General features: G+C 38.8%; 1 protein-coding gene across 3 annotated transcripts in view; it reads right to left on the reverse strand.

Moving 5' to 3' along the window:
- The window catches only part of whrna (whirlin a), a 140,093-nt gene that overhangs the window by 31,441 nt on the left and 81,236 nt on the right, over positions 1 to 27,416 (reverse strand). For all 3 annotated transcript variants that reach the window (XR_006398802.1, XM_044333397.1, XM_044333396.1), the window contains exons 4-5: positions 15,236 to 15,444; positions 8,801 to 8,837 (exon numbers count right to left, since the gene is read on the reverse strand). Coding sequence is in view for 2 of the 3 variants with exons in the window: in XM_044333397.1 (XP_044189332.1) it covers positions 8,801 to 8,837; positions 15,236 to 15,444 (246 nt within the window). In the remaining variant the exon portion in view is untranslated. The remainder of the gene's footprint in view (positions 1 to 8,800; positions 8,838 to 15,235; positions 15,445 to 27,416) is intronic.

Genomic DNA, 27,416 nt, shown 5'->3' on the forward strand with positions numbered 1-27,416 from the left:
GACATGAATATCTGTACCAAATTTCATGGTGATGAGATATTTCATGCAAAACTATAAATGTTAACCTCATGGTGGGGGTAAAGGAAAAGTCTTAGAATCATTAAAGTAATGATTGTCGTCTGTACAAAACTTCATGAAAATCCAGCCGATAGTTCACACAAACACTTCACTAAAAACCACAAATGTCAACCTTGTGGTCAGAAGATCATCAAAAGTCTGTTGGATTCATCCTCTGGGGACAATGAACGTCTGTATCAACCTTCATTGCAATCCATACAATAGTTGTTGAGATATTTCACTCAGGACTCAAGTGGTGGACCGACTGACCAACACTGCCATCACTAGAGCCATAGTGCTAGGGTGGCGAAAAACTGGACTACATGTATAACATGACTTGATACCATGTTAAGGACATTTACAGGACTGCCATAAACTTGTACTGAACGTCGTAATCTCACTGAGACAATACCACACACATACAAGCAGTAGATGGGAAAACTAGTAATTTAACAGTGTTGAAACAATCTACCAGTTTTCCAAAATATGAAATGAACATGTACATCAGAGCTCAGATTCAGACGACTCCCACTGAAAAAGATTTACTTGCTTTGTTATAGTCACAAAGCTGCTGCTTGGGGACGTTACCAAGATGGTGCCAAAGTGAACCAATAGAGATTTTACTTTTACAAGCTCTATAAATCCTCATCAGACTCACTGTCAAAGTATTTATAAAGTATTTATATTGCACCTAAGCTCTCTTCAACAGCTGATGTGCTTTCTGCTCTTCGGTTCAGTCCGTGATAAGCTGTCTGCAGACAGATTTCAGCAGCAGGCTTTGGATTGTTGCTTCAGTCGTCTTGGACAAATCAATGTGCATCAGTGCAGAAGAAGTGTGACTGTCTGACAGGCAAGATCTATTGGTTTTGATTATACTGAGACAGGAATTACATCACTACAATACTACAAGCTTATAGTTGGCACAGCTGAAATCTGGATATCTATAATCTTGATGTTATATAAAGTAAAGTGAAGAAATACATCAAACATGCTGCCAGATATCTTTGTGCTTTCTTAAGCCACATTGATTTCCATTAGCAGTCTGTCAACAGAAAAGCTGCCCAAACATTTCTGCAGCATGTCATAGTTGCTGTGTTGCCAAAGGTATGGCAGGTTTGTTTTTTTCAGTTCAAGAGAGTGACATATACAACAATCCTGAAAATCTCAAAATATCAACTTTGTCTTTGTGTTCGGTATGTGTCTCGACTTGGCTTTAAGCAACACTGAACTGCCAAACTCTAAAAAGAATTGCTGTCTACATGGGTAATGGTCAGCTTTCCACACTACAATCAGACATGTTTGTCAGAAGACTTAATTGGCCTATTTCCCATATTTATTATTATTATTGTTTATTATTTTTAGTATCATGCCTCTATACAAACCTTTCTGATTAGTAAAATTTACTCACGTCACAATAAACATCCTTTTCTCATACAAATATAATCATAAATATGATTGAATGTTTCGACCAATGAGGAAACTCCAATACTGGGCTGGCCAACCAATGGTGTAACTTAATCACTCAGTGAGTCAGTCAGTCGGTGACAGACAGGTATTCAGGGTTATAGGGCTGGTCCATAGCCGGTCCAGCCAAAAAGAATGCCAACACTTCATAGGCTGCTTTTTATTTTGTGAATTTCAAAAAACCCCAAACAAAACAAAACAAAACAAAACAAAACAAACAAAAAAACTGTGATAGCCTCGGTGTGAAGTTTAACCCTTTACCACCGTATTTAATCCTGACTCGCACATTCATTTGCAATAACTACAAACCTGTGTGATGCACTATGTCCTGTCCTCTTATTTTTCAAACCTGAATGAAATTCTTTGAAACCTCACGGTAAATACTAATTTCGTGTGCTGGAGTTGGGTTTGCACAATTTACACCCCATGTGAGTGCATTTATCATTCCATTCAAGCCAGTCGATGTTATTTAACCATTATTCACAAAATGCCTGCATCCTTTAATTCAGTCTCAGCCTTTCATTTCTTTTAAAGTGGTGGGAATCCAACGTAAGTACTCAATTTTTATTGTTTATTGCCCCATGCGGTTTTGTAAAACTCTTAAAACCTCTGGAAAATACAATGAATCCATCATGAATTCTGGATGCTTGCAGTGACACTTCATTTGGAGTGGCTAAAATTACCTTTTTGCTGCAAAACAAGAGAGATCTGAGAATTACAACTGTCTTGTTTGCCAGACAGCTTTGGGAACCATCAGTTTTCAAAGTTAGACTTATCTTGATGATAAAGCAGAATATCTTCAGATTCAACTCATTAGCTTTCAGTTTTGTATACCAGCAGTTTTTGAATTTAAGGAGTTTATCTTTAAATGCCTTGAGGTTTGAGCATTTTCAAGTGGTTCAGTTTTAGCTGTGTTTGCTTGTATGTGCACTCCTGCTAACAAAACTAACAAACATGATGTTGTTTTCACTGTCATAATATCCATGCTCAGTTTACTGACCGCTGGGCATCTCAGCCTATTAAAAATCCTGCTGTGCCTTTAAATTTACGTGATCTCTGCAAATTAGGTTTGACTGACACATGCGTTATTTGCTGTAATACATTTTGTTGTATCTCAAACAACATTCATTTGCTCTAGATCAGGGCCCAAATGGGGTCAGAACAGAATTAATGATTGAGAATTGCTGTGTGACCTATCCTTAATTAATTAGCTTATCGGTCTGCTTTGGCCTTTGGGCTGCAATTACAGGATAGAGGGAGAGAGGAAAGCCAAAGGGAGGAGAGTGCGTGTGTGTGTGTAAGGGCAGGGGATGTGACCACTGAGATGCGCTGAATCTAAAGGCACCAGCTGGGGGAGAGATAACACAAGGAGGAAGAAAATAATAAGATGAACACAAATCTGTTTGCTTGTTTAAACAGGACAATCACTGGCAGATCATTCTCAGAGAGATGAATATTTATGTAGAGGACATGTTGACATAGTGTGAGGCAGTGGGGGTCTCTAGACTCTAACAGAGGCTGCCTGGCTCACATGGAGGAGCTGCAGAGCTGTGAATTATCACTTCCCTCCCTATAGCCGAGCCCTAAAGCCCCGCTGCTACATATCTTTCCCTCTTAATGCCTCTTCTTTCCCTCTCTTTCTCTTGGTGTGTCACTCTCACACACAATCATACTAGTTCACACACAGAGAGTTGCAGGCTATCCACCTGCATGCACTTAAGTAGTCTTGGCTTACTCTGAGCTTGTATACGCTGACTTCCATAATCACAACAGTGGTTTCATTTCTGACATTTCCTCCACATTTATCCCTTAAAAGAGCATGTGGTGTTCTTACTTATGTATTCAAGCTTCTTAGTGATTTCTAGAGGTGCTGTAGCTATAAGACAATGGTTATTGAAAAGCAGGGCTTGGTGCTTTTTTTCACTAAAGCACATGAAAACTTAGTTTTAAATGTTATGTACACTACATGGCCAAACATATGTGGACACCCAAACAAAGTATGTGAACACCCGAACATCAAATCCGAATGTGACTGTTGAACATCTCGTTCCATAAACATGGGCAGCGGGAAGAAGCAAATGGCTGCAGCCAGCGTTTGTTGTTGGCGTTCCAGTTTATCTCATAGATTTTGAGGATGGGGTTGAGGTCAAGCCTCTGTGCAGGCCAGTCAAGTTCTTCCACACCAAACTGGATTTCTTTCTTTGCTTTTCTTTTTGAACATATCGGTAACGGTGGCCAGGGCCTTTATTTACCTCAACTGCAGAGGGTACCAGTCCTTTATTGGAAGCAGGCTTATATTAGAGAGAGGGAGGTCTTTATTTCTAATTCCCTCTGTTTGATAAGTATATTTGCTCATAATTTAGCATGAAGCCTCCTTGTTTTCTTATCTGCTTCCATTTGCTCTGTAAAATTTTTGTTACTGCATTACCTGTAATCTACTTACTCCGACATGCGGAACAATAATTCTAGTGCTTGAGTTCCAGCCGGAATGTTTTGGCAGTGCACCACATAGCTGTAGCATTCACTCTATCTACAGGGCCCAAATCACGAAAAACAGCCCAGACACTAAAGTATACAAAGTACACACTCCTTGTGATGATGTCAGCCACAGACAGCTGTCCCTTCCATAGTCTTTGTTGCTAAGGTTGTTGCCAAGGTTCTTCCATGAGTTGTTTGCATTGGCTACTTGCATAACTCGGATTTGGGCTCAAATAAGTACAGATCTTTTTGAGAAGTTTATATTTTGAGTAAAGAACAAAAAAAGAAGTGAAATCCTACTACTACTGTCTGTTTACGTAGCCTCCCGAGCCCGTGGAAGTCTGCTGAGGGGCAGCTGCTGGAAGCTAGCCAATCAGAACAGAGTGGGCTCATCGGGAAGGAGGCCTTAAAAAGCACAGGAGCTAAAACAGTCTGTTTCATGCAGGCTGAACTGAGGTGCTGCATAAAGGACCAGTATAAGTATAAATAAGGGATTTGAACTGTAAATCATTGATTTACCAGAGCCCCGCAATATAAATATAGACCTAGAAATTTGTATGATACATCCCCTTTAATTATACATTACCTAAAATAAGAAAACTCAGGTAATGTTTGTCATCAGGATTGTGAGGTTTTGGTTTGATTAGATTTAATGTAAAGTGGCACCTCCTTGGCAACACAAGCAAATAATCCGACAAATTACATCATGTTATGATTCTTAGTAAAACTACCTTTCCAACACAGTCTAAGGCACAAAAAGTTATAAAATACATACATTTATCATGTGAAATAACCAGTATGGTTTCAAGAACTTACACATACATAAAAAGCATAATACACACAGCCACTTAGATGCAAACACATGCAAACATACAGTATACACGTACACATTAAGATGCACACATAAACACACACACACACTGATTCTGCCCTCTAAGGATTGTTTCATCTTCAACATCAAAAGGCACCACTTTCATCAAACAACACGTATTTGATCAAGGTCAGCCTATAGGACGAGGCTTTGAAATGAATGCACAGCATGGTTGACACAGCATGACACTAGAGCACCAATATCATATTGTTGACACTTTAATGACAGTCTGTATCAAATTCACTTCAGTGACTATGAGGAATGCATGGAGGGGGATTGCACAGGACAGTGGAGCAGGTTAAAGCTGCTGGTTTACGGATATTGACACTGCCACACATGGAGAGAGAAGGACAGAAGCCTGCCATGCTGACTGTGTTGACAGTCACTGGCAAACTATCTACTGTACAAATCAGTGTATTCTGTCTTTTTTATGTATGAGAAAAAATATCAGAAATACCACTGTTCCACTGTTGTTTCAGTCACTAGAGAATTCAATGTAGCAATAAACCAATGATATGCTGTTTTTAATACTGGAAGACAAAGGTGTCCTCAAACCAATATTTTAAGGACCTGCTGTAGGGCATTACAACCTTTATAGTGGGAGTAAAAATGTCTCTAAAAAGTTAAAATGCTGATATGTTGCTATTTGTGAGGTCCAAAGGCTCATCATAATGAAGGTATTTAGTATTGTGAACTATACATGTATAGCTCACAATACTAAATACCTTCCTGTTTTATTAAGTGTACCAACTGAGCCGCTCTGCTGTGAATAAGAAAGATAAGGGCTGGATAGCAGAGTGAAATTAATAAATGTAAAAGTCTGTATTTTCATGTTGCTTCTTTGATGGCTGCACTGCAGAAGAGAGAGAAAAATTAGCTTTGACCCTCATGATTGAATTAATCTCAGGATTAGCTTATTCTTTGTTCTCTGCTCATTCAGATATTTCTAAATGAACCATCGGTGTAATGTCTCACATCTGATGAAACTTTTATGTCAGGGTTTGGTTTCAAACCTGAGAGGATTGCATGATGTTTGATAAAGCTTATTTATCCTCTACAGCACCTTAATGAGGACAGACTCAAATCTCATCTGCATGCATGTTTTTTTTTTAATTATACAAAATGTGGGATGGATGGAATATTCTGCAGTATCACAAATCAGAGATGTCAGGGTGCTGTATGTTTGCGAGTTTGGGAATCTTTTAATCATGTCTTTGTATCAAATTCCTACCTCTCGTTATATCTGTGTGGCAGTGATGCACAGACACTGAGGGGGCATGTGTGAAAACTTGTAAGAGCACATTTCCCAGGTGTTCTGCCAGTTTCATATGCAGACATCAGTTATATAAATGCAGCATCAAAGGCTTACATCCAGCCTGGGACCTTTGTCATGTCACCTTGATTTCACTGTGAACTGTGGAAAAAAGCAGAAATGCCAAACAATCTAAACAGCATTTCCATAGGAACGCTACAGGTCCCACGCATGATGCTCTCCAGAAGAACAAACTTTGCTGAATTTTTTACTAGGATAACGTCTCATGGGGAAAATTTAACTTGGAAAAATGTATTTTTGACTTTGCAATACAGACTTGTGTTGTGTACTCTATCTATCTATCCATCTATTTATCTATTCAGTGTCTTTAACACTGCCAAATCTTGTACAGTCCACCTAAACAGTTGCAGTGTGGTACCTCACAGTTCTGGCAGTTATTCATTGGAGGGAATTGGACTTATTGCTCTGCACATACTGGATAAGGAACTGGATGAGAAGCCAAGTGTCCTGTAAATTCTTGGAAAGGATGAAGGCAACCAAGTGGTCATAAATTCACCATGCTGACTAGTGGAGGCTGCTGAAATGCTTTTCACACATGACTACCACACAGTTTGTAAAGCTGCAGGCATTCACAAATAAAATTATATATGTATGTATATATTTATATATATATATATATACACACACATAAATATATATGGGGGGGTATGACATGCAACACGGATCCCCCAGCCAGGAATCAAACTGTGGACAGTGCGGTTATGTGTTATGTGCGGTTATGCACCTTAACCATTAAGCCACCAAGGCAACCTCAGTGTTGGATTCTTTGGAACACAAACACAATATTTAGTTAACCTTAACCAAATACTTTTAGTAGTCTTAATTTAACCAGGTCTTGACTCACAATTCATTTCATAGTTTAGGTACATGAAGATTTGTCTGTTTGGTGAGTTGATGGATTTGCCAGCTTGCATATATAGTGGAGAAACTGCAACATTTATGAAATGTCCTGCAAATTCTTTACACCTTTTATTTCATAGCTCCTGATCACTTCGCAGTGCCCCCAGTATAATTCATCTTAGCTGTTCTGTCTGAAAAGAGCACTTTTGACAAAAAGGGCACTCCACTACTGTGCACACCAGCGGAGTGCTGTTCAGCAAATGGTTTAAAACAAAGTCTATAAATTACTTTTAAACCATCTTTAGACACAAGTGTGCAGGAAATGTATGTCTTCCGCTCAAAATATCCCCTGCCTCCATCTTCACTCTCTGTTCTCTCTCACAGTGTTGCTACACTGTCTCCCTCCTCTGTCAGGAGAAGACTGTCCATCAGGGCTTTCATAATGAAAAGTGAGCTCTCCCTCTCACCTTCCTCCCCTCTTTCTTGTCCCCTCTCTTTCTCCACCGTCAGCTGCTGTCTCTTCCAACTTTCCTCCAACACACCCTCTCTTACTTAGCAAAGTCAGAGTCAAAGTCAACAGTGAAGACAGTGGGAGTAGGCTGTATGGTGAGTGAATTGAGGACAGCTTTATAATATAAGGTAATAACACAAGACTGTTTTTGCTGATGGGGTGTATCTGATAGCTTTAGTTGCATTAACTGTACTACAGTAAGCATACCAAGCTGAATGAAGAGCCAAAACATGACATCCAATGAATACAATCCATATATAAAACTCCAAGTGCGTGCAGAAAACCTGCAATGGACCAAAACTCTATCAAACAATGGAAATGACTGCAGTAGTGCTTCCTCTCCTGCAGGCCAGAGCCATCACTATCTCTGAAATATGACAGTCGTATTAGGAACAAAGCCAATGAAGCACGACACCAGTTCTGCTTGCTCATCTGCATTTATCACTGAAGTAGGATTACAGCGCTTTAGGACCCACACTAATGATTATTTTCATTATTAATCATTCATTTTTTGATTATTTTTACATTGTTCATGGTCTATAAAATATTTTAAATAGTGGGAAATGCCTATCATAGGATCTTGGTGGCTAAGGTCATGTCTTCAAATTGCTTGTTCATATCGACCAACAGTCCAAAACAGACAGATTTTGAATTTGCAATGATTTAAAACAGAGAAAAGGTGAAACAAGCAAATGGTTGTCCTTTTTGCTTGATAAATTACTTAAAACTTGACTATAAAAATCTATTGAAAATCAAAATTGTGGTCAATTCATTTTCAGTGCTGCAAAAATGTCCTTCTGTCCCGTTTCTTTGTTTTTGTGAAATGTTGTTGAGACTGTTATTTATTTATTGGTATATTGATTAACTGAAATTTGTGATTACACATTAATAAAAGTAGAAAGAAATGCTCATGTTATGTGGTTATGTGCAATCTGTGAGATTTTCTAAGGCGAGACATTAAAATGTGTGTTTGACAAGTAAAACATGAGACTGGACAGGTACAGCTCCTTCATTCCCAATCAATGACAAAAGACTTGACACAAGAGCAGATGGTGGTGATAACACACGACTGGACAGATGGATGGACCAACAGATAGATAGATAATTATGCCTAAAGAGAGAAACTCTGGTACACACACACACACACACACACAATCTATATTTACTCTGCACAGACACACACACATACACACACACAGACGCACACACACACACACAAAGACAAATAGCTTGTTGTGAATCTCACCTTTCCTGCTGCAGAGGCTCCTTGATCCATAGAGAAGCTGCAGAAAAAAGGTGAAGAGGACAAATTAGCCACTGGGGGACAAGAGTCCTCAAACACACACACACACACACACACACACACACACACACACACACACACACGTCTCTCTTTAGTGGTTCAAGAAAGAAATTATCAAAAGAAATGATAAGAAAAGAAATGATCTTACTGCTGACCATTTTATTACAAATTTTATCCTGGTCTTCTTTTTCTTTTCTTTTTAAATACTTATTATTCCCCTAGTGTCTGGGTAATTTTAATACAATGTGAAGTTTGAAACTAGTTGGACATCCACTAAAGTTGAGCCTTTATACTTTGTTACAAAAACACAAGATCAAATCATGTTTGAAGAGACTGTTCCCTTCTGAAGTGGCCTGTTAAATAGCCCCTCTACAGTCTGAAAACCTCCCTGGGACTTTAAGCCATCCAAACAATAGAAGAGTGTGAATAAACAACATGTTTGAGTGGGTTGTTAAAATCCCTGCTCCAGCCTGCAGGGGCGCTGCTGAGTATGAGCTTTAAAACTCACACACTTGCCGGTCCCCTCTTGGCCAAAATTAAAATAATTTCACCAGAGGGCTTTAAACATGATTTTATCATTATTAAAGCATGACCAACAGGGAACCAGCAAAATGTTCCCTGTTGCCTTGGTGTAACCTGATGCGCCGCATGGTTTCTTACACAGAACCATCTGAGAAGTCGTCCTTGGAAACTGTTTGAAAAAGGGCAGGCACTTTCAGAAAATACTTGGCAGGTGATTGGATGAACCATCTGTCCATCACTGTCTTATCTTGCGAGGCGGCTGGATTGGCGACACTGATTGTTCGGACACTGATTGTTCAGACACTTGAAGCCTGACAAGATGGATTCTTGCGTGATCTTGTGATATCTTGATCTTGCGAATCCAGCTGCCTTGCAAGGTGAGACTTGGTGGTCCCCTGTTAGTGAATGTGTAATGATACCACGGTCCACTTTTTGTAAATCAATATTCAGATTAATTAAGGTGTAACTTCTTGTTATCTCTTCACAGTCTGGACCATGAGACACACATATTTCTGTATATCAGTATAATAATACAATATATGTATGGAGAATTACCTGATGTGATTATTTAGGGTTGGATATGTATTCTCAAGGATGTTTTTTAAGGTCCCCCTTTCCTCTAGCTTAAAATTATTTATTGATATATATATATATATATATATATGATATTTTGATGTATTGTTGATATGCTGATGTATTATCTTTTTTGAGATGTCCCTTTTTTGAATTTTTGAATAATTGTTGATTGATTTGAGATGTTGGGGAGGTTGGATGATTACCTACACCTGCCACCATAGAGCCTGTGGGATTCATTCTTTAAAACTTTTTGACCTGATCCAACTTGGATTGAAACATGGTTAAAATTGTGGCTTTAGAGTAAGCATACAGGCCTTACTCTCTTCCAATTGGTGGAGTTTTTTAAAAGCCCTGCACCTATGTGATGTGCATATAATTGCGTCCTTACATCTGACCCGTGACATATTTTCTTAGTGCTGGGTGACAGGTAATTTTGTCATATTGAAGGTACCTTTAGACTGCACTTCAAAACACTCATACACACACACACAATGTTCAAAGCTATAAAAATAGGCAAACTGATGCGTATATACATTAAGTGCATACACAGGAGTCCCTCATGATGAGCTTTTAATGCAGTCAAAGAGCAAACTTTAAGAGTGCATTAATACCAACAAGTCCTCCAAATTAAATGACCATATAGGTCGTTTGATCATGCACTGCAGAATGACATTGGCTCTTATCGGAAGTAATCTGCAGGACATCATTTGTCTGTGCTTTTCAAAACCATTACAAATTACTGCTAAAAAATCATGATATTTTATGGTGTGACAACGCTGTGGTTAAGGTCTGGTTAGGTTTAAGCACAAAAACCACTTGTTTAGGTTTAGGGAAAGATCATGGTTTGGGTTCAAATGATCACTTTGTTAAGACTTGAGAAACATTTGGTGTTAGGCCACCTTCGTCATCATGGCTACAATAATAACCACGGGGTTAAGGTTGGGGGACGATCATAGTTACATTTTTTAAAAACTTGTGTGTGACCTGTGGCAAAGTCTACTGTTGGGTTATACCATCCATCCACCCAACCCACCACCTCCATATGAGGAACCAGACGTCATCTGAAATGTGCCACCGCTCTGGTTCATAATTACTTCACCCGCCAGATGACATCTGTCACTCAAACATAACTACTGTATATGTCGTTTTTGGGCGACTGACCTATTGTGTCGTTTTTCTTTGGAGGACAGGCTCATTTATACTGTAGTGAACATTTTATTTCACCAATTTTCTCACTAAATCACATTCATCTCTCTCTCACACACAGATTTCAGTCACTCTATGTTCTGCAGTAATATCACTAATCATTAATCAGCATTTTTGCTACCACAGAAGCAGTTTTCACACACACACAAACACACAAACACACACACACACACACACACACACACACACACACACACACACACACGAGCGATGAATGGAAAAGAGGATTTGAAACATCTTGACTGACAGCTTTTGATCTTTTTGAATATATTTCTCATTTATCGCAGGCTAATAAAATGCACAGTATCACAGATTCATCACGGCTTTCATGTTTCTTAGTGACATGGCACAAACCGCTCTGCACAGAAAAGCATTTTTACAGGAAAACGTGAGGTGTGCATGTCTCTCAGTCTGGCTTTTCAATAAATTGAAAGCACACATATCAAAATGCATGTTACAAACACACACAGCAACACTCTCTCTGAATCCATAAAAGGGAGTGCTTTGAAACATCTGTCATTTTTTTTTTCACACCCATATTCATGCCAGAACGAAATGAGTCGAGCGGATGTCTTTACATCCTCAAGTGCTCACCAAGTAATAGCCTTTAAATCCAGGAGTAAACATGACAACTCAAAGCGCTGCCTTCTGTGCTACAAATGGCAGGAAAAAAATTAAACCAGAGTCCGAAAAACACTGCAGTCTCACCTGCAATGGCACATTAAACTCAGAGTGGAGATCTGTTTTGCGATTCAAATTGAATTAGCCCTTTTGACTTGGAAGACCAACTCAGCCGTTTATTCTCTCTTCTTACTGCTTTTTTAAATGTCTCCTCCCTGGCTGTTCTCTCTGTACTCACAGATAATTGATAGTCTTTAAAGGACAAGATGAACAAGACTAAATGAAATACTATTGCAACGTCCCTCAGTAAGAAGATGAAGAGACATGCTTTAGCTTATGAATGTGTCAACAAATGTGTGCTGTAATATAATATAAAACATGCACCATGGTAAGAACACAAGCAACTGTGCAACTGTGTGTATACAAATTGATTGATAACCATTGTTTTATGGCAGCACAGCACACATTTCAACCCTTAAACTCTTTAACCGGTTTGAAATGGTGCATATTCCATTTGTTTCACATTTATACTGGGAGTAAAAAAATAGGAATTTATGTAAATTCATTATTGGAATTTATGTAAATTTATGCATCCAACATGCTAAAGACACAAGCAAAGAGAAACAAGAAAACATTATTTCAAGCACCCAGCATTTCAAGTCTTAACTTTTTTTTACCTGCCTCCTGGTGCACCTTCCAAATCTTTCCTTTTTAGATTATTAAAAATGTGAAATTAAAATTCAAGACTGGGGAAATTATGTAAATATATGTACGGGATTTATGTAAATGTATTTAAATGAAGAAGGGCATTTTAACTCCTGTATGTCTTTATGTTCTAGCACTGAAACACCACAGTGAAACAAATGAATACACACAGAGAACAGCCATCTGTCTCTTATAATGTTCAGCTGTGTTGCCTCTGCAAGAAACAATAAAATAACCATGATATACATCTGAGAGGAGATTCGACCAGAAATTCACTGTGGATGTAAATATTAAATACCTTTATGGCCGTGTTTGTTTGAAGAATCAGCAAGGAATTACAAGCTCTGAGTTGTTGCTTTGGCTGGTTGTGTGTTATTGACTTAGTCTGGCATTTATATCAGACTTTAATTTGGTTGTTGGGGATCACATTTATTCCAGGGACTTGTACTACGAAGCAGGATTTGGGGTTAGTGAGGTAACTTCAGGTTAAACTCTGGGTTTTCAGGGTTATGAAGATGGTTCACTTCTTACCGGGTACATCACCATGGTAACGTAGCCTGAACAGCTAACCTTCTCCAGAGCAGGTTAACGTCAAAGGATCGGATCACAACCTGTCAACACCCTGACCACTGACCAATCAGATTACTGGAAATAAAGAGTCATTGTTCCTACAGGATCCCGACATGGACAAAAGCCCTGAGTTTACAATAAAGTGACAAGTAAAAAAGAGCAATATATACTTTTATAGGTCAGTAGAAACATTTTATTATTCCAGGCTTTTTATTTCCACTCTGGTTTTAAAACAGAGCTTCTAACAAATTGAGAGCTCGTTTACGACACTAAATACATAATGATGATTTTAGCTGCATTTTCATGTGCTAAATTGATTTTATCCCCAGAGTAGCAGCTGACAGTGTGGATGATTTTACACTCTGATTCCATCACTGTAGCTCAGAATAACACGAGACAACTGTGTGATGATAACTGGAAATAAAAATGAAAGATTGTCTTTTATTAGAAAAATAATCCACACACTGTTAATTGGCTCCCATGATTATAAATGCAACATTTGGGTCAGACAGACCTCATCAGTCATTAACTATTTTTCCACTCTTTGCTTCAGTAGCAGAAACAGTCTGGTGTTACTTAAGTATTTTTATGTGACATATTCAGAATGGTTTCTTTATCATCCAACTAAATAGCAAAAAATACTCACTCTATACTTAAGTTATATATAATAATACCTACATGTATTTTAAGCCTTAGCCTACTTTTAATATTGGAAAATTATTTCTAGTGTTTCTACATCTTCTTATTCTGTTGTATGATTACAGGCTCGTTTACATTTCACTTGGTTGATTACAGATGTTTTCTGCAGGTAGTTGGTATCGCATATCATATTCAGTACTTCATTCATGGTTCTGATGATGTCACTCATAGTTATCAACCCTGCCTCTTTCACATGAACACGCTCATAGCTGGATAGGAAAACTGAGAGTTGACTGAGCTAGTTGATAGCCAGCTTCGTAGTACTGGTTATCTGGACGGCCAATGTTAGGCTCAGTGAAGCCAACTAACGAAAAGATATCCTGGGTATGTTGAACTTGCTTCGTAGCACAGGCCCCACCAGGTCATGAGCTGCAGATGAGTTGCTCGGGTATGACATTTTGAAAGGAGCTCTCTGTTTTTCCCAACAGAGCTGCATATTGCTTTTTGTTTTCTGCAAAAAGGGTGCGAGTGAGAGTCCTGCCATCTTAGAGAAGGGCCTCTGATCACATTAGATGGTTAAAGACTGTGACTTGACTGTAAGAAGGAGGGGATGTTTTTCTGGGTGTTCTCTTCATTATCTCTGTGATGTCTGTTTCTTGCTGCGCTGCACAAGTCCCAAGCTTCTTTCTTGTGCCAGTTTTCAACGCTGAAATTAGCATACTCTCATTTTTTAAAAACTGGGTTGACTAAAGGTATCTGTTAATGTGTGGCAGAGTAAAGGAGACAAGATTATTTATTTCTAATATTAGTGGTTAAATATTAGTGATCAAATGTTTGTATTACCTCAAAGACAAAGAAAAGATGAAATGTGAAACTCCTCCTGTTGTACTAATAATGTGACTAATGATAGTTCTTCCCTTGTTGGTAATCTCATAGCATTTAAATTTTTGTGTCACCTGCAACAAGACAGGCTTAATAAATATCTCATCTGATGTGTATGTGACTTGTAAAGAAAATTAACTTACATTTACAAGTTTAAAGCCTGTTTATATACAGTTGGTTATTTTATCAGAGCTTGTATGCCTTGTCAATATCCCAAACATCTGATATATTAATCTTACTTCAGAAGATCTAATAAAGTTTTCTCACCCTTTTATTCAATCAGGAACCTTACTTACAACCAGTTCTTTATGTGGGCTGCCTTCTCTCCTTCAGCTTTTATTCTGAGCCTGGACTGAACAGCACATTACAGGACTCCATGTAATATTTTGACATACACTAATTAGCTTTCTTGCTGAGAGTTGGATTGGGTCGATACCACTCTGTACACTTAATATGAAGCTACACCCAGGAGATGGTTAGCTTAGCTTGGCACAAAGACTGGACAGGGGGAGTCTCATCTTCACCATCTCTTTTTGGCAAGAAAGCAAATAAGCATTATTTCCCCAAAGTCAGACTAATTTTGAATGTTAGCAAGCAGAGTAACAGTTTTCACAGATAAGTTTGTAACAGACTATTTGGGGCCCAATCAAAACTCACCCTGCCACGCTGCTGTTGGCGGAGCTCTCTGCGATCTGCGAGCTGGCGATCCACTTGGTCTCCCCAACCACCGTCCTGGCGTGCGGCAGGCGTCCCACGTCTTTCACCGTCATCATCAGGTGCCGTGTCGACTTCAGGACCCTGACGGCTTCGTCATGCGGGATGCCCAAGAAGCTGCGGCCGTTCACCTCCAAGATCTGGTCACCGACCTGTGGGGACGGGAGGGAACAGAGAGGTGTGGCGGGGGGGACTGAGCAAGACGGCGAGAGTGGACTAGGCAGAGACTGTCACATGCACAGGTTCACAGGTCAAAGGTCAGACAGAGGTAACATAACAGATGGAGGTGGTGGAAGTGTGTGAAATGTTAAATAGATCAGAGTGAGATGATTAGGTTGTAGGTTTCTTGTAAAAAGTTGCGTCCCTTTCAGGTTGTGCAGCGAACAGAAATAATTACACAAAGACTCAAATATTCTCTGCTGACTGAAAAGTTCAAGACCACAAGTGTTTAATATGTAATTGAATTCACATGTAATTTCACATTCTATCAAAAGGCTGAGCCTGGAAGCAGTGGCAGAAGGAGTATAATGATGTCCATACTAAACACCACCTTGGACTGTACCTCCTGTCTCCTGTAATGAGCTGATATATTGTAGCTTTAACCTCAAGGTCAGCTCCCTGTGGTGTTCTAGCGAACCTCATCTGCACTGAATGAAGCTGAAGCACCATCTCAACCTTAAACTGCATCTCTCCTACATGCTTGATCTGCACGTCTGCCTTGCTTGACCTTAATAAGACAGACATCAATCATGACTGGGATGTATTCTGTTCATACTCTGTGGTCTCCTTGTTATCATTCTTACAGTGTTTTTTAGGTATAAAATGAGTCTCAAAACAGAGCTGTTCAATCACTACGATCAGGTTTGTACCCTGCAACAGAAGCGCAATTAAGTGTTTAATTTGAAGCACGGCTGTTGTGGGCTAAGTCCTTCCTAAACATGCAAAAAAAGTCAGTGTGTGACTGTTCATGTGTTTCTTTATACTTAACTTATGTTTCTTTAACATAACAACACAGTTCCCATTAGATCTGTAGCACTTGGTCTGTCAAATCACCATCACGAATTCATTCATTATGCCTGTACTGAAGGAGCAAAAGAAGAGCAATAGCTGCAATGTAAAATAATATTGAATTATTCAGAAATATCCGTTACTTGAAGCATACTGAGTATAAAATTTGCCATTTAATGAATATTTGAATTTAAAATGACTGATGATAATAATACTATGAAACATTGTCATGTAGGGGGCTCCAGCAACAACCAATCCCCCTACCTTAGGCACATTTTGTCCAAAGCAATTGACCAATCCTAAGCACTGCCTATTTCCCTTAATGCATTAATGACAGCTAAGCACAGACTCAGACAACTCAATTCAATCTTTCAATGGTGTACCCATTGGGCTTGAATAACCTATTATATATAATCACACTATACAGAGCACTTCACAACAAATCTGTACCTCCATGAGCCGGAAGCTCATCTCGATGTCTATTGTAGCAAAAAGTCTCATTTAGAGCAAGTCACAATGGGAGCTAGAGCAGAAAATACCAAGATGTGTTGATATTACAAGTGACCAGCAGGGTGAAAGTCACAGTGCTGACAATTGTAAAAGTCCTTTGTCCCCCAAATGTAAAGAAATATTTGGGTCAAGAAATTAAGATGAGGTGATTTGGTCATCTTAGTGCCTCACACTGACTCAAGAACTTTATCTGTCACCATAACTGTGTAATAAATTCAAGGACAGGTTCGACACTCCTCCTTCATAAAACAGCACAGAGTCGTTGGACTTGTAAATTACTTTGGCTGGCATTTAGACTTGATATAGTGTTTAGCATTTAAAAAAAAAAAAGTCTCCAAATGTCACTTTCTGTTTCTTTGTTTTATTCCCAACTTACTCTGGTCAGCCAACCAAACCTCGCAATGATTTCAATGTTCTCCCAAAGCAGCAGCCAATACAAACTAGTGATTAAAGACAATCAGAATCTCATAAGTTTCATTTTCTTGGGTGTTTTCCAACAACCTGAGGTAACCCAACACCAGATCTGGCACACTAATCCACAGCAGTACCTCTAGCGCACATCTGAGGCAGCTGAGGATACTCTCCACATGCAGCTTCTGCAGTGGCACAATTTGTAATACTTTGTGGTAGGGCCGTTTGATTGCAAACACAGGGACACATTATCAAAATTGCACTTATAGATGCAATCAATCAATCAATCAATGCTAACAAGCGTACTGCTGCCACAGCAAACAGTCCTTATTCGTGCTGTCAGGCTGAGCTGAAGCCTCTGGGATGAGAGACAGATTTTAAGACAGATTACAAGCTATTTGTTCCAGCTGTTTGCATCAATAATCTGCTTCTTATGGACTTAGTACAGTGTTTGTCAAGCCTGGAGCTCAGTGTATTGTGAGATTCATCTCAGTTTCACTTGGATTTGACACAGTGTGAGAGCATGGCTGTGAAATGTACACACAACACCATTTTACTCCTTTTTGTTTGTATCTCCGTCACTTGAGGAGAAATGGCATTCTGACTTCGTTATGAAAGATATTATACTATTGCATCTATTATTGTGATTATTTCATAAAAAGAAATGTTTTTTGTTTATATTAATGGTCTAATTTTAAAGGAAATGTCTGAAATGACTGCTCCCTTCACATTTTACCCACTTCATTATGTTATAATTTTAACTTAAAATGGCCTTAATTTACATTTTCTGGCAAGTAATTCTACACAAGATAACAGTAATGGCAAAGCAACACATTACTTACAAGTATTCAGACCTTTTGTCATGTCGCTCCAAACTGAGCTCAGGTGCATCTTGTTTGCTTTGATTATGAGATTGCGATAACTTGGTAGGCCTTTTTTCACAGCAAATATTTTAACATTTTGTCATATTAGGAAAATCACAGGTGTTACTAATAACATTAATGATGCCTCCAATATATTCAAGTGTGCCAGTAAGGTCTGACAGTGTGACAGTGAGCCAGCATGCAAAATACCAGGGCTGTGTCTGAAATCACTCCTTACTTACTTTATAGTGCACTAAAAATGTGGTCTTTTTATTTGAGTATCCAAATTTTGAGTGTGAAATTAATGCACCACATAGTGCCCTCAAAAATTCCCACAATGGAGCTAAAAAGTAGCGTCCATAACATGATACTTTCTGCTTTCTGACATTACAGTGGTGACGCTAAATGGATTGGAGGATGGAGGATTTATACATGTCAAAAATCTCAATTTACTGCTCACTGTAGAGTTTTCGACACAGCCCAGGACCCTGAAATTGAAGCATTGATAATGTTATTAGGAACACCTGTGTTTTCCTAAAGTAACGACTCAAATTATCTGCTGTGAAAAAATCCTGTTAGTTGCTATGGTGACAAAGAGCGGGGTGACATAAAACAAAGTCCACAGTCTGGAATTAAAACTTGAGATGAGAGCCATGTGGTGCGTGTCATTCCAGTCGGACATTACCAACGTCAGCAGAGCTTAATTGGACACATCGATGGATTAATGGACTCTGTTTCTCGGTGAAGTCGGGGTGCGTGAAATTCGTCCGAGCTTCCCTGTTGAAGCTCCAACTTTGACAGCCTTTCCATCATCCTTTTTCAAGTAGACCTTTTTAAGGTCAGAAATTTTTGAGTTCTAAGTCACTCCGGAACTCAGGAACACAGCAATACACCCCCAAAACACCCACACTTTTGAATTTTTATTTATTTTTAACTCTCTGGTAGAGTGGAGGAACGACTTCTACAAAAAGTAGAAGCAGCAGGAAACAGAAAAACCTGTTGTGTTATTTCCTCTCAGGTTGTTAAAAGTGTGAACAAAAACATACAGTATGAATGGACACATACTGCTTTAACTGTTTAACCTTGTACATCTTTTCTATGTGAGGTCTAGTTTGTTTTTTGGCCCGTACTGTTTCAGTCCTGTAGTTTCTAAAAGAAGTGCTGTGTGTCTGCAGCAGTTAATCAAGTCAGATTATTTGCACCTGTTGTACTTGACAAATAAATGGAACTTTGATTAATTACACGCTGATTAAGTTTTATGACCCTCTGAGGCTCATTCAAAACCACACTGTTAATTACACAGGGACGAATTAGAGAATGCCAATACGCAGTGTTCATCCTCCCATAAATTTCTCTATTATTCTAATGGTTCACGACGGATCAATCGATATTTTGGAACACAAACTCCTCCACTCCTACAGTAAGGTATCTGTGGTGTCCTTTTTAATAATTTGAGGGACAAACATGAAAATCCATTTTGCCTTTTTTATGATGTACTTTAAACAAGCATATTCCTCTGATCTGCAGATTTGACTGTTACATTCAGAACAATATGACATTTTTCAGTCATGGGACTGTGCATGTTTTGCAGTGGCTGTCCATATACTTTTGGCCATATAGTGTAAGAAGTGACAAGTGATAAGTTTATCATTATCAAACCTTTATTCCAAAACAAACACACTATGTAGTACATATACACATAAGATCTACACACACACACACACACACACACACAAGCAGCTTTATGTGGTTAAAGTCGATTCACTCGACTGCATCATCAACTCGCAAATGACATCTTTCCTTTCCTCCCACTCTCTCACTCCTTCTCTCTCTCTCTCATTATTCTGCTCCTGTATGCCCCCTTCTTCTCCCTCATTATACTTCTATTTGAGAGTAGATGGGCCCTGTCCTGAGTCACAAGCACTTCATTTTTTGAGATCAATCTCTGCGTCACACTGGAGGTGCCGTCGCAGCGCTGCATTCTGGGCAATTAAAAAACAGCCAGCGGCTGTGATGTTTATGATTAAATCTCTAATCAATGCTGCTGTTTAATAATAACACATTCTTCATACAGAGAGGAAAATAACTCAGAATGCAGAGTGTGGTTCGATTGACTGCAGTGAAATACCACACATAGTTTTACTGAAAGTCTCCCAATTATAAACTCTGTATGTCCAGAATGATTTTCCCTTGAAAATGAACACACACCTGCATGTGACTGAGGATTCACCAGGCAGGAGAAGTGAGAAGTGTGTAGAGAAAAGTTTCTGTGGTATCACAGTGGCTCTACAGACTAATCCAGGGTAGTATGTGGAAGTAAACTGTCTGTCACTGTCAGTGCTGCAGTGGTACATCACTTGTCATATGTAAAGGATTTTAACAGCTTTTGTACAGCTTTTGCCAACAATCATGTCCAGTAGCACCTGATACATTTTGAAATATAGGCATCAAAATGCTCCTTAAAGGATAATATTCTGTATTTTTCTTATTCTCAGGAAATCACATGAAAAAGATGAATTCCTCCCTGCCATACACTCCCATCTGTGTCCAAAAACATGAGCCACACTGTTGCACTGGGTAACTTGTTCCTTCATCACCATGAACACGGCCTGCGTAGGTTATTTTGAGTCAATCCCACATATGACATCCTGCTGCTAGAAATGCTCAACAAGAGCACTAAATGTGTGTCAATCTGAGGCTGAAAATAGCCCCAAACATATGTTTGAGTAACATTTGTGACAAACTACAGTGCCCAGCTGATTTTTAGCCTTTAAAAAAAGAAAACTATATATTTGTGACCAGTTTTAAAGGATTACACATTCAGTAGAAAGGAGCATAAAGTTAGAAACAGCCTGATACTGCTTAAAGTATTCAGAACACATAAATGAGCCACTCTCAAACTAATGGCCTTTTCATGGAATGTGCTGGCATTTAGAAAAATATAGAAATAGCAGTTATATACAAGGAAATGTAAAGAAAACTGAATTTAGTTATCATCTGCTGCAACAAAATGGCAAACTTAAACTTTGAAAAAACATCCACATTCACATAGGCAACTTTTATTCATCAGAGGAGGTGATTACTGACCCTTAGCAATTCAGCATTCTACTCTGTGAACCTGCATTTCACTGCGTTATCCCACCGCAATAATGCCAACATCACTAGACTGCAACATATTCATCAGCTGGCAGACTAGTCTATGGGCTTTTCAACATAATCTGCAATAATAACACTAATAAACCAGTAAACTCTGTAATATAAGTCACTGGCACAAGACTGCAGAACAACTTACTAATTACCTCTTTCCACTGTGCTAACTGCCTAACAAATAATCCTTTAAGGAAGAGGGTTCTCTCTATTTGTAGACAGATTTAAATGCAAATGCAAGTGCATCACTTGGCAAATGGTAAGTGATGAATCATATCCCCTGTCTTCTTCTGTTCACACTAATTGCTCCCCAAAAAAACCTGTTCTGGCTCCTTCCTCAGCTCTCTTTTCTTTTTGCTTTTACAAAATGACTCTGATCACAGGAACATTATGGACATAATGCCTATTTTCCTTAAAAACGGCTTGCCGAATATTTGATAATACGACTTTATACAACGGCCAAAGAAAATATTTATTACACCTTAAACATACTATGGTGAACAATTTAACTGCTGTTGTAAATCAGCGGACAAATGATATGAATCTGAAGGTGAACATACATAGAAAGTGTACAATTATGATTCATGCTATATTACAAGTTAACTCTCACTGGTAACTGACTGTATACAAGCTAATATTAAACTTTGGTGGTCCAGGTAAATGCTATAATGCAGTCCAATATATCCTGAAATTAAAAATAAATAGTAGACTAATTTGACAAAATGCCATGACACAAAACAAAGTGTCATTCTTGACCACTTAACACTGTACTCAATGAAGCTGATAACTACTGCATTTGTAAATAGTGGAGTACAGAGAGCGACTCCAACAGGTAAATGTGCAAATGAATGTGTTTTAGCAAACTCCACCACTCAGATAGACTTACTGGCAATACAAATTAAATTGAATATGGTTTATTCCCTGTGCAATGACTTCAAGTACTTTTATGTTTCAATTAGTATCCCGAGATCCTATAATCATTAGTTTACACATCTGTGTCAGTATTTCATAAATCCCAAATGTGCAGTGGATAGTACAAACATATCCTAATGTCTGTTTGAAAGCCTGGAGCAGAGCAGTGAATGAAGACGGAAGAGGCAAGCAGACAGACTATTATGCTCCCTTTGAATTGTCCTGCTCAAGCTGTTTGATCAGGACTATTGTCAAAGATTCCTCTGACATTATCAGAGCTCTCTGATGAAAAGTCTGGGTCAGACAGCTCAGTGCCGAACGGTGGCAGACACATAGAGGAGAGATAGAGGGATAAAGTGGCAGCTCCAGACCACTAATCCCTAAAGCTACATTAAGAACAGTGAAGCAGTTTTATCTGGTCTTTTGGTGTTTCTTTCACTTAAAAGCTTCCTTTTCCATCTCTAAGTCTCTCAGATCTGTGTGTGTGTGTGTGTCTTGTTGTTCAGATGTATCATGCTTTATCAAGATATTTCCTAATTCTGTCTGGATCTGGTTGAGATGAACCAAACTCTGAATATTTCAGATTTATCTAGAGTGACTGTATCAGATTTTGCTTCCTCGCTTTCATTTACATGTACAGTATATGACTGTTTACAATAATCTGTTAGATCAGTCTGTAAGGTTTCTTTCTTTTAGACTATACTGCAAAAAAATCCCCTTCTGATGAAAGTTATCATAAGGCTTTCTTCAAGTCTTCTTAAAAGATCTCCCTCAAACATGTTGGCAAAGTACTTTGCTTTGAATAATAATTTGTGTCTGATATGTTTTGTTTCAGCTAGAGAGGAGCACTGCATCGTTTACTTTACATTCAAGATGTATTGTTTTCTAGAAAGTGGGAAACACTGCGTAGGCCGGCTGCCTCTCATACTTCAACTGGCCTGACATTTCCTTCACTTTGCTTCCGTCCCTTGGCAGAACAGCGGAGAGATTAGATATCGACTTGTATGCATCCGTCCAACTCCTTACTGTATACCTTTGTCTGCAGGCAGAACTTGTAATAGTTTTCAGATGTACTGTAATTTCCTCTAAAATGAAAAGGGACGGACACACAGATTACACCGAAGTCCAGACAACACATTTATCTTCACTTTGAGACCTTCACTGGAAATGATTAAACTCTAATTAGACCCTTTGGCTCCCTTACCTTTCTTTGTATTTCTCATTAGTATCTGTGCTGCTTTTAACACGTGATTTCTTGATTTTGGTTACTACACATAACTTTCTCCTCCTAAGCACACTCTCTATCCCTCTCCCTCACCTTACACTCTCTCCTTCCACTAATCTTTTTTCTTTCCTCTAATTATATTTCTCTCCCTTTGTCCTAGCTCCGCTCAGCTCCCCAGCTCCAGTGCAGCCATCTATCATCGGGCATTCTCATCAGCCGTCAGCCACTTCAGTAAAGCTTCCTCTAAAGTTCATGTTTCGTGATCATGCTGCATTTAGCGCCACATCACAGCCGAATAAAGCAGAGAGAGTTCACAGGTCACAGAGGTTCAGTCTATTCTCATACAGCAGAGTGCAGTAATGAGAGAAACCCGATATTGATTTGTTTTCTGGTGCACTGATTCACAGCCATAATGTTCCCACTATGAAGCTTTATTAAAAAGGTCACCGCATTTTTCAAACTGACTACACAAGCAACACACTCCAAAAAGCGGATAATTGTCATGAAGAGTAGCCCTCTGGAGTCACTGATTTCAATAACGTCTTTTTCTTATAACTTTTATGAATTACTAATCGCTCATAAGTAGAAATAAATTAATAAAGGCTGTCACGTGTGTCAGCTGTAAACCTTTTAAAGGTTATTTATGTCTTCACACTACAAGTAGAAACAGAGCTGTTATCTTCTTGTGTCACACAATCAAACTATGATACTTTAAGAATTATACAGTATGTACTTACATACTATACATAAATCTAAATTTAGATTTTTGGTCATATTGCCCACCCCTATACACAAATACACCCCTTAATATAAACTCAGCCCACCTTAAAGGTAAACAGTAAATCTGATTTTTTAGAGATGCAAAATAGGGACATCTTACCCATTAATGTAAAAGCAGACTGCAGAGCATAAGCACCACTTAGGGCTTCACTTTGGTCTTTTAAGGAACCATTTCAATCAGTTTACCCCATAATGTTCGTTGGTCCATATTTATAAATAACCCTAACCTTATTATGAAATATTTAGGAGGCTTTTAAGGTGGAAAACGATGGAGTTCTGTTCCATAAACCACAGGGATTACTGTTGTTTATTGTAGTCTGTGCAACCTCTACATTTGTACACACCGTGAAATAAGATACCCACACTACATGTTTACATATTGTTAAATGTCTTTGGAACACTTTTCACTACTGCTCCTCTTTCAAAAAAAACTAGATCTGCGGAGCAGAAAGAACATCTTAATGATGCAACTCTGACAGCAGTGAAGCGCTGTGTAGCGAGACACGCTGAGTGAAATCTGAGTGTATAAGCCTGACTGACTGATCCTGCCCGAGCATGCTAATGACCCGCACAACCACAGTGCATCAAATAATACCTCCATCACACCGTGATGTGTTAGGGCTGTTTGTTTACTCTGGTCAGAATGAGCGGATAAGTTGGTGAACTTGGTGTGTTTTCCTTGGTTCGGCTCCTTTTCACACAGAAAAATCAAAGCGAGCCAAAACACAGCACCACAAGCCACGTGGTCAGATGTGTCTGAGGAGGGAGCAAGAACTTAAACGAAGACGGTCCTGAAGGAGGATCCCAGTATACAAATCTCACTTGGTTATGGGAGCTGTTTCGCTCAAACTTGCGGAGTACACCTAGTAGTTGGGTCAGATCAAAGTTGGATCAAAAACCGACCTCAAATAAACTGCTCCAGAGTTTGTTTAGGACCAGATCAAGACCACCTGCTCTAAGGGTGTTTTCACACCTGCACTTTTTAGTCTGGTTTTTCCCCTTGGTGCGATTTGTTTGGGAAGGTGTGAACACAGTAATCACACTGAGTTCACCCTGATTCCACTGTGTAATTGGTTGGTTCATGTCCTCAGAACGACACGTATTTTCTGATCTGATCCTACTGAGAGGATGACGTCACTGTTTCAAAAATAAAATCCTCTTAGGATCTGAAAATGCTATGGTGGAGGGCCCCCCCTCTTTCAAAATGACATTGATCAAAATTGTTTCTGTGGATCAGATAATCGATTAACCATTAATCATTTCAGCACAAAAAGCTCAACTTTTAGTTCAGTTTAAATACACTTAGATCAACTTAGATCTTTCATGACCTTTTGCATTACGTCAGAATTTAAAGTAAAACTAACATTATCAATAGAAAATTAGACAATTAAGGCAACTGTCCATATTGACGCATTTGAAGATAGGGTGCATGACTTTGAACGTCTCGCACAAAGGTCAGCACATAACACACCTCTCCTCTACTATGCAAACTGTACTCAAGACTATATAAGGCTTTGAAATTGAATAATATAAATTCCAATATTCTTTTCTGAGCCTTGCAGATATCCAGCTGCAGTTCTGAATGTTTTCTTGCATTGTTCATGGAGACCTGTCACCTTGGTCTCTCAAAACTTCCCTGAAATGAACACAATGCCTTAAAGAAATAAATTTTCTCACCACAATAGATTACAGCTAGTAGGCAGGTCTGGAAACAGCAGTGAGGAGGTTTTGGCCTTCAATTCTAACAACTAAAGGTTCAACTCTTAATTTGTTCAAAGAAATTCGTGACTGTGAATGAAGTCTGCATTTTAGCTATTTTTTTTATTTTGAAGCATGACTAGTACCCTCAACCAAATTCATAATGAGAGTGTTAGGAGTTCAGACCTCACCTAATTAGATCACAGGCAAGGATGCTGATCACCTATTTTCACTTGTAATCCTGTTAAACATTTCAAGGGATTCATTTCTTGGATCATTTAAAACTGTGGCAAAGAAAGTTGTTTTCTTATCACTGGTAACTGAAACTGTAAACTGTAGCCTTCCCAGGATAACAAAGAATAAAAACAGCTCACAGAACATTTTCCCCAAAGATGATTTCCTTATTCTGTGGGAAAAACAAGACCAATACAAGCAGAAAAACAAGGACATAGCACACAAGGACACTACTTAGGGATAAAAAATCATGCTTATTTTAGATCTACTGTTTTTAGAGTCTATTATACACAGAATAAATTACACATGAGAGATCTGTAAGCTGAATTGGAGAAGGAGGTTGCGCTTCAACAATGGGATTCTTAGTCGAGATCCAGTGAGCATGTTCCAAAAATATAAATATAGGCCTAGCACATCTCAAATTTCCCAGTCAAGGAGGACAAAATACCAACACTTCACTTGTTTATTTGGCTCACATCACAATGGAAAAGTGTTTCGGCACAGAGCCTTCTTCAGCGCGTTTGAAGTATACATGTTCAATTCGGTCATATGTACAAGGGCAGAGATAGTGGTTCTGTATGTAGAAATCAGAAATTCCTTCTCATGAGTGACACCTGTGGCCGTAAAATGAGTTGTAGTCAACATCCTGGTGCTCACGCGTTGTGAGCACGTGCTTGTGCGCAACTATTGCAGGTGATGTCTATTTCCCTGCTTACACTTCTCATATTTACATAAAAGATCTCGTTGTGTTTTTCACTGTGTTTCAGCAAAGCATCTCTCACTCCCAGGTAAGGAGTGAGAGAACAAACATTTGATGGCAGTAAAGGGACATACAGATTACAAATAGTCCTTACTTGAATAGCATTTTAAGCTGAAGTCATCATGAAGTTCATTTAGTGTCATAGTGTTGAGTGTGTATATCCAAAACATTTCTCTCTGGGCCAGTCTTAATACGATCATCAGAAAATGCTTGAACTTTCAGTTCAGAAGTTTCAGTTTTCAGTCCCACCTACAGGAAGCTAGAGAGAAATCCTATGAATTAATTTAAATCTGAAATTGACAATCTACTGAAAGTTGCATTTGAATCAAACTGGATCACAAAAAAACAAACAACCCTCCCTGAATAACCAGCACCCAGTCACCCCCATTATTTATAGCCTTCACAAAATCCACACATACCAAATAGTCCCCTCTCAGTCCAATAGTCTCAGGAAGAGGCTCTGTCACTGAACCATTATCAAAATATGTTGACTTCTTTTTGAAAGACTTTGAGAAAGATTTACCGGCCCAAATTACATTCCCCATGAAAATGCTTTAAACTCTGCTGCCTATTACC

Source organism: Thunnus albacares, chromosome 18, assembly GCF_914725855.1.
Source record: "Thunnus albacares chromosome 18, fThuAlb1.1, whole genome shotgun sequence".
NCBI classification, from domain to species: Eukaryota; Metazoa; Chordata; class Actinopteri; order Scombriformes; family Scombridae; genus Thunnus; species Thunnus albacares.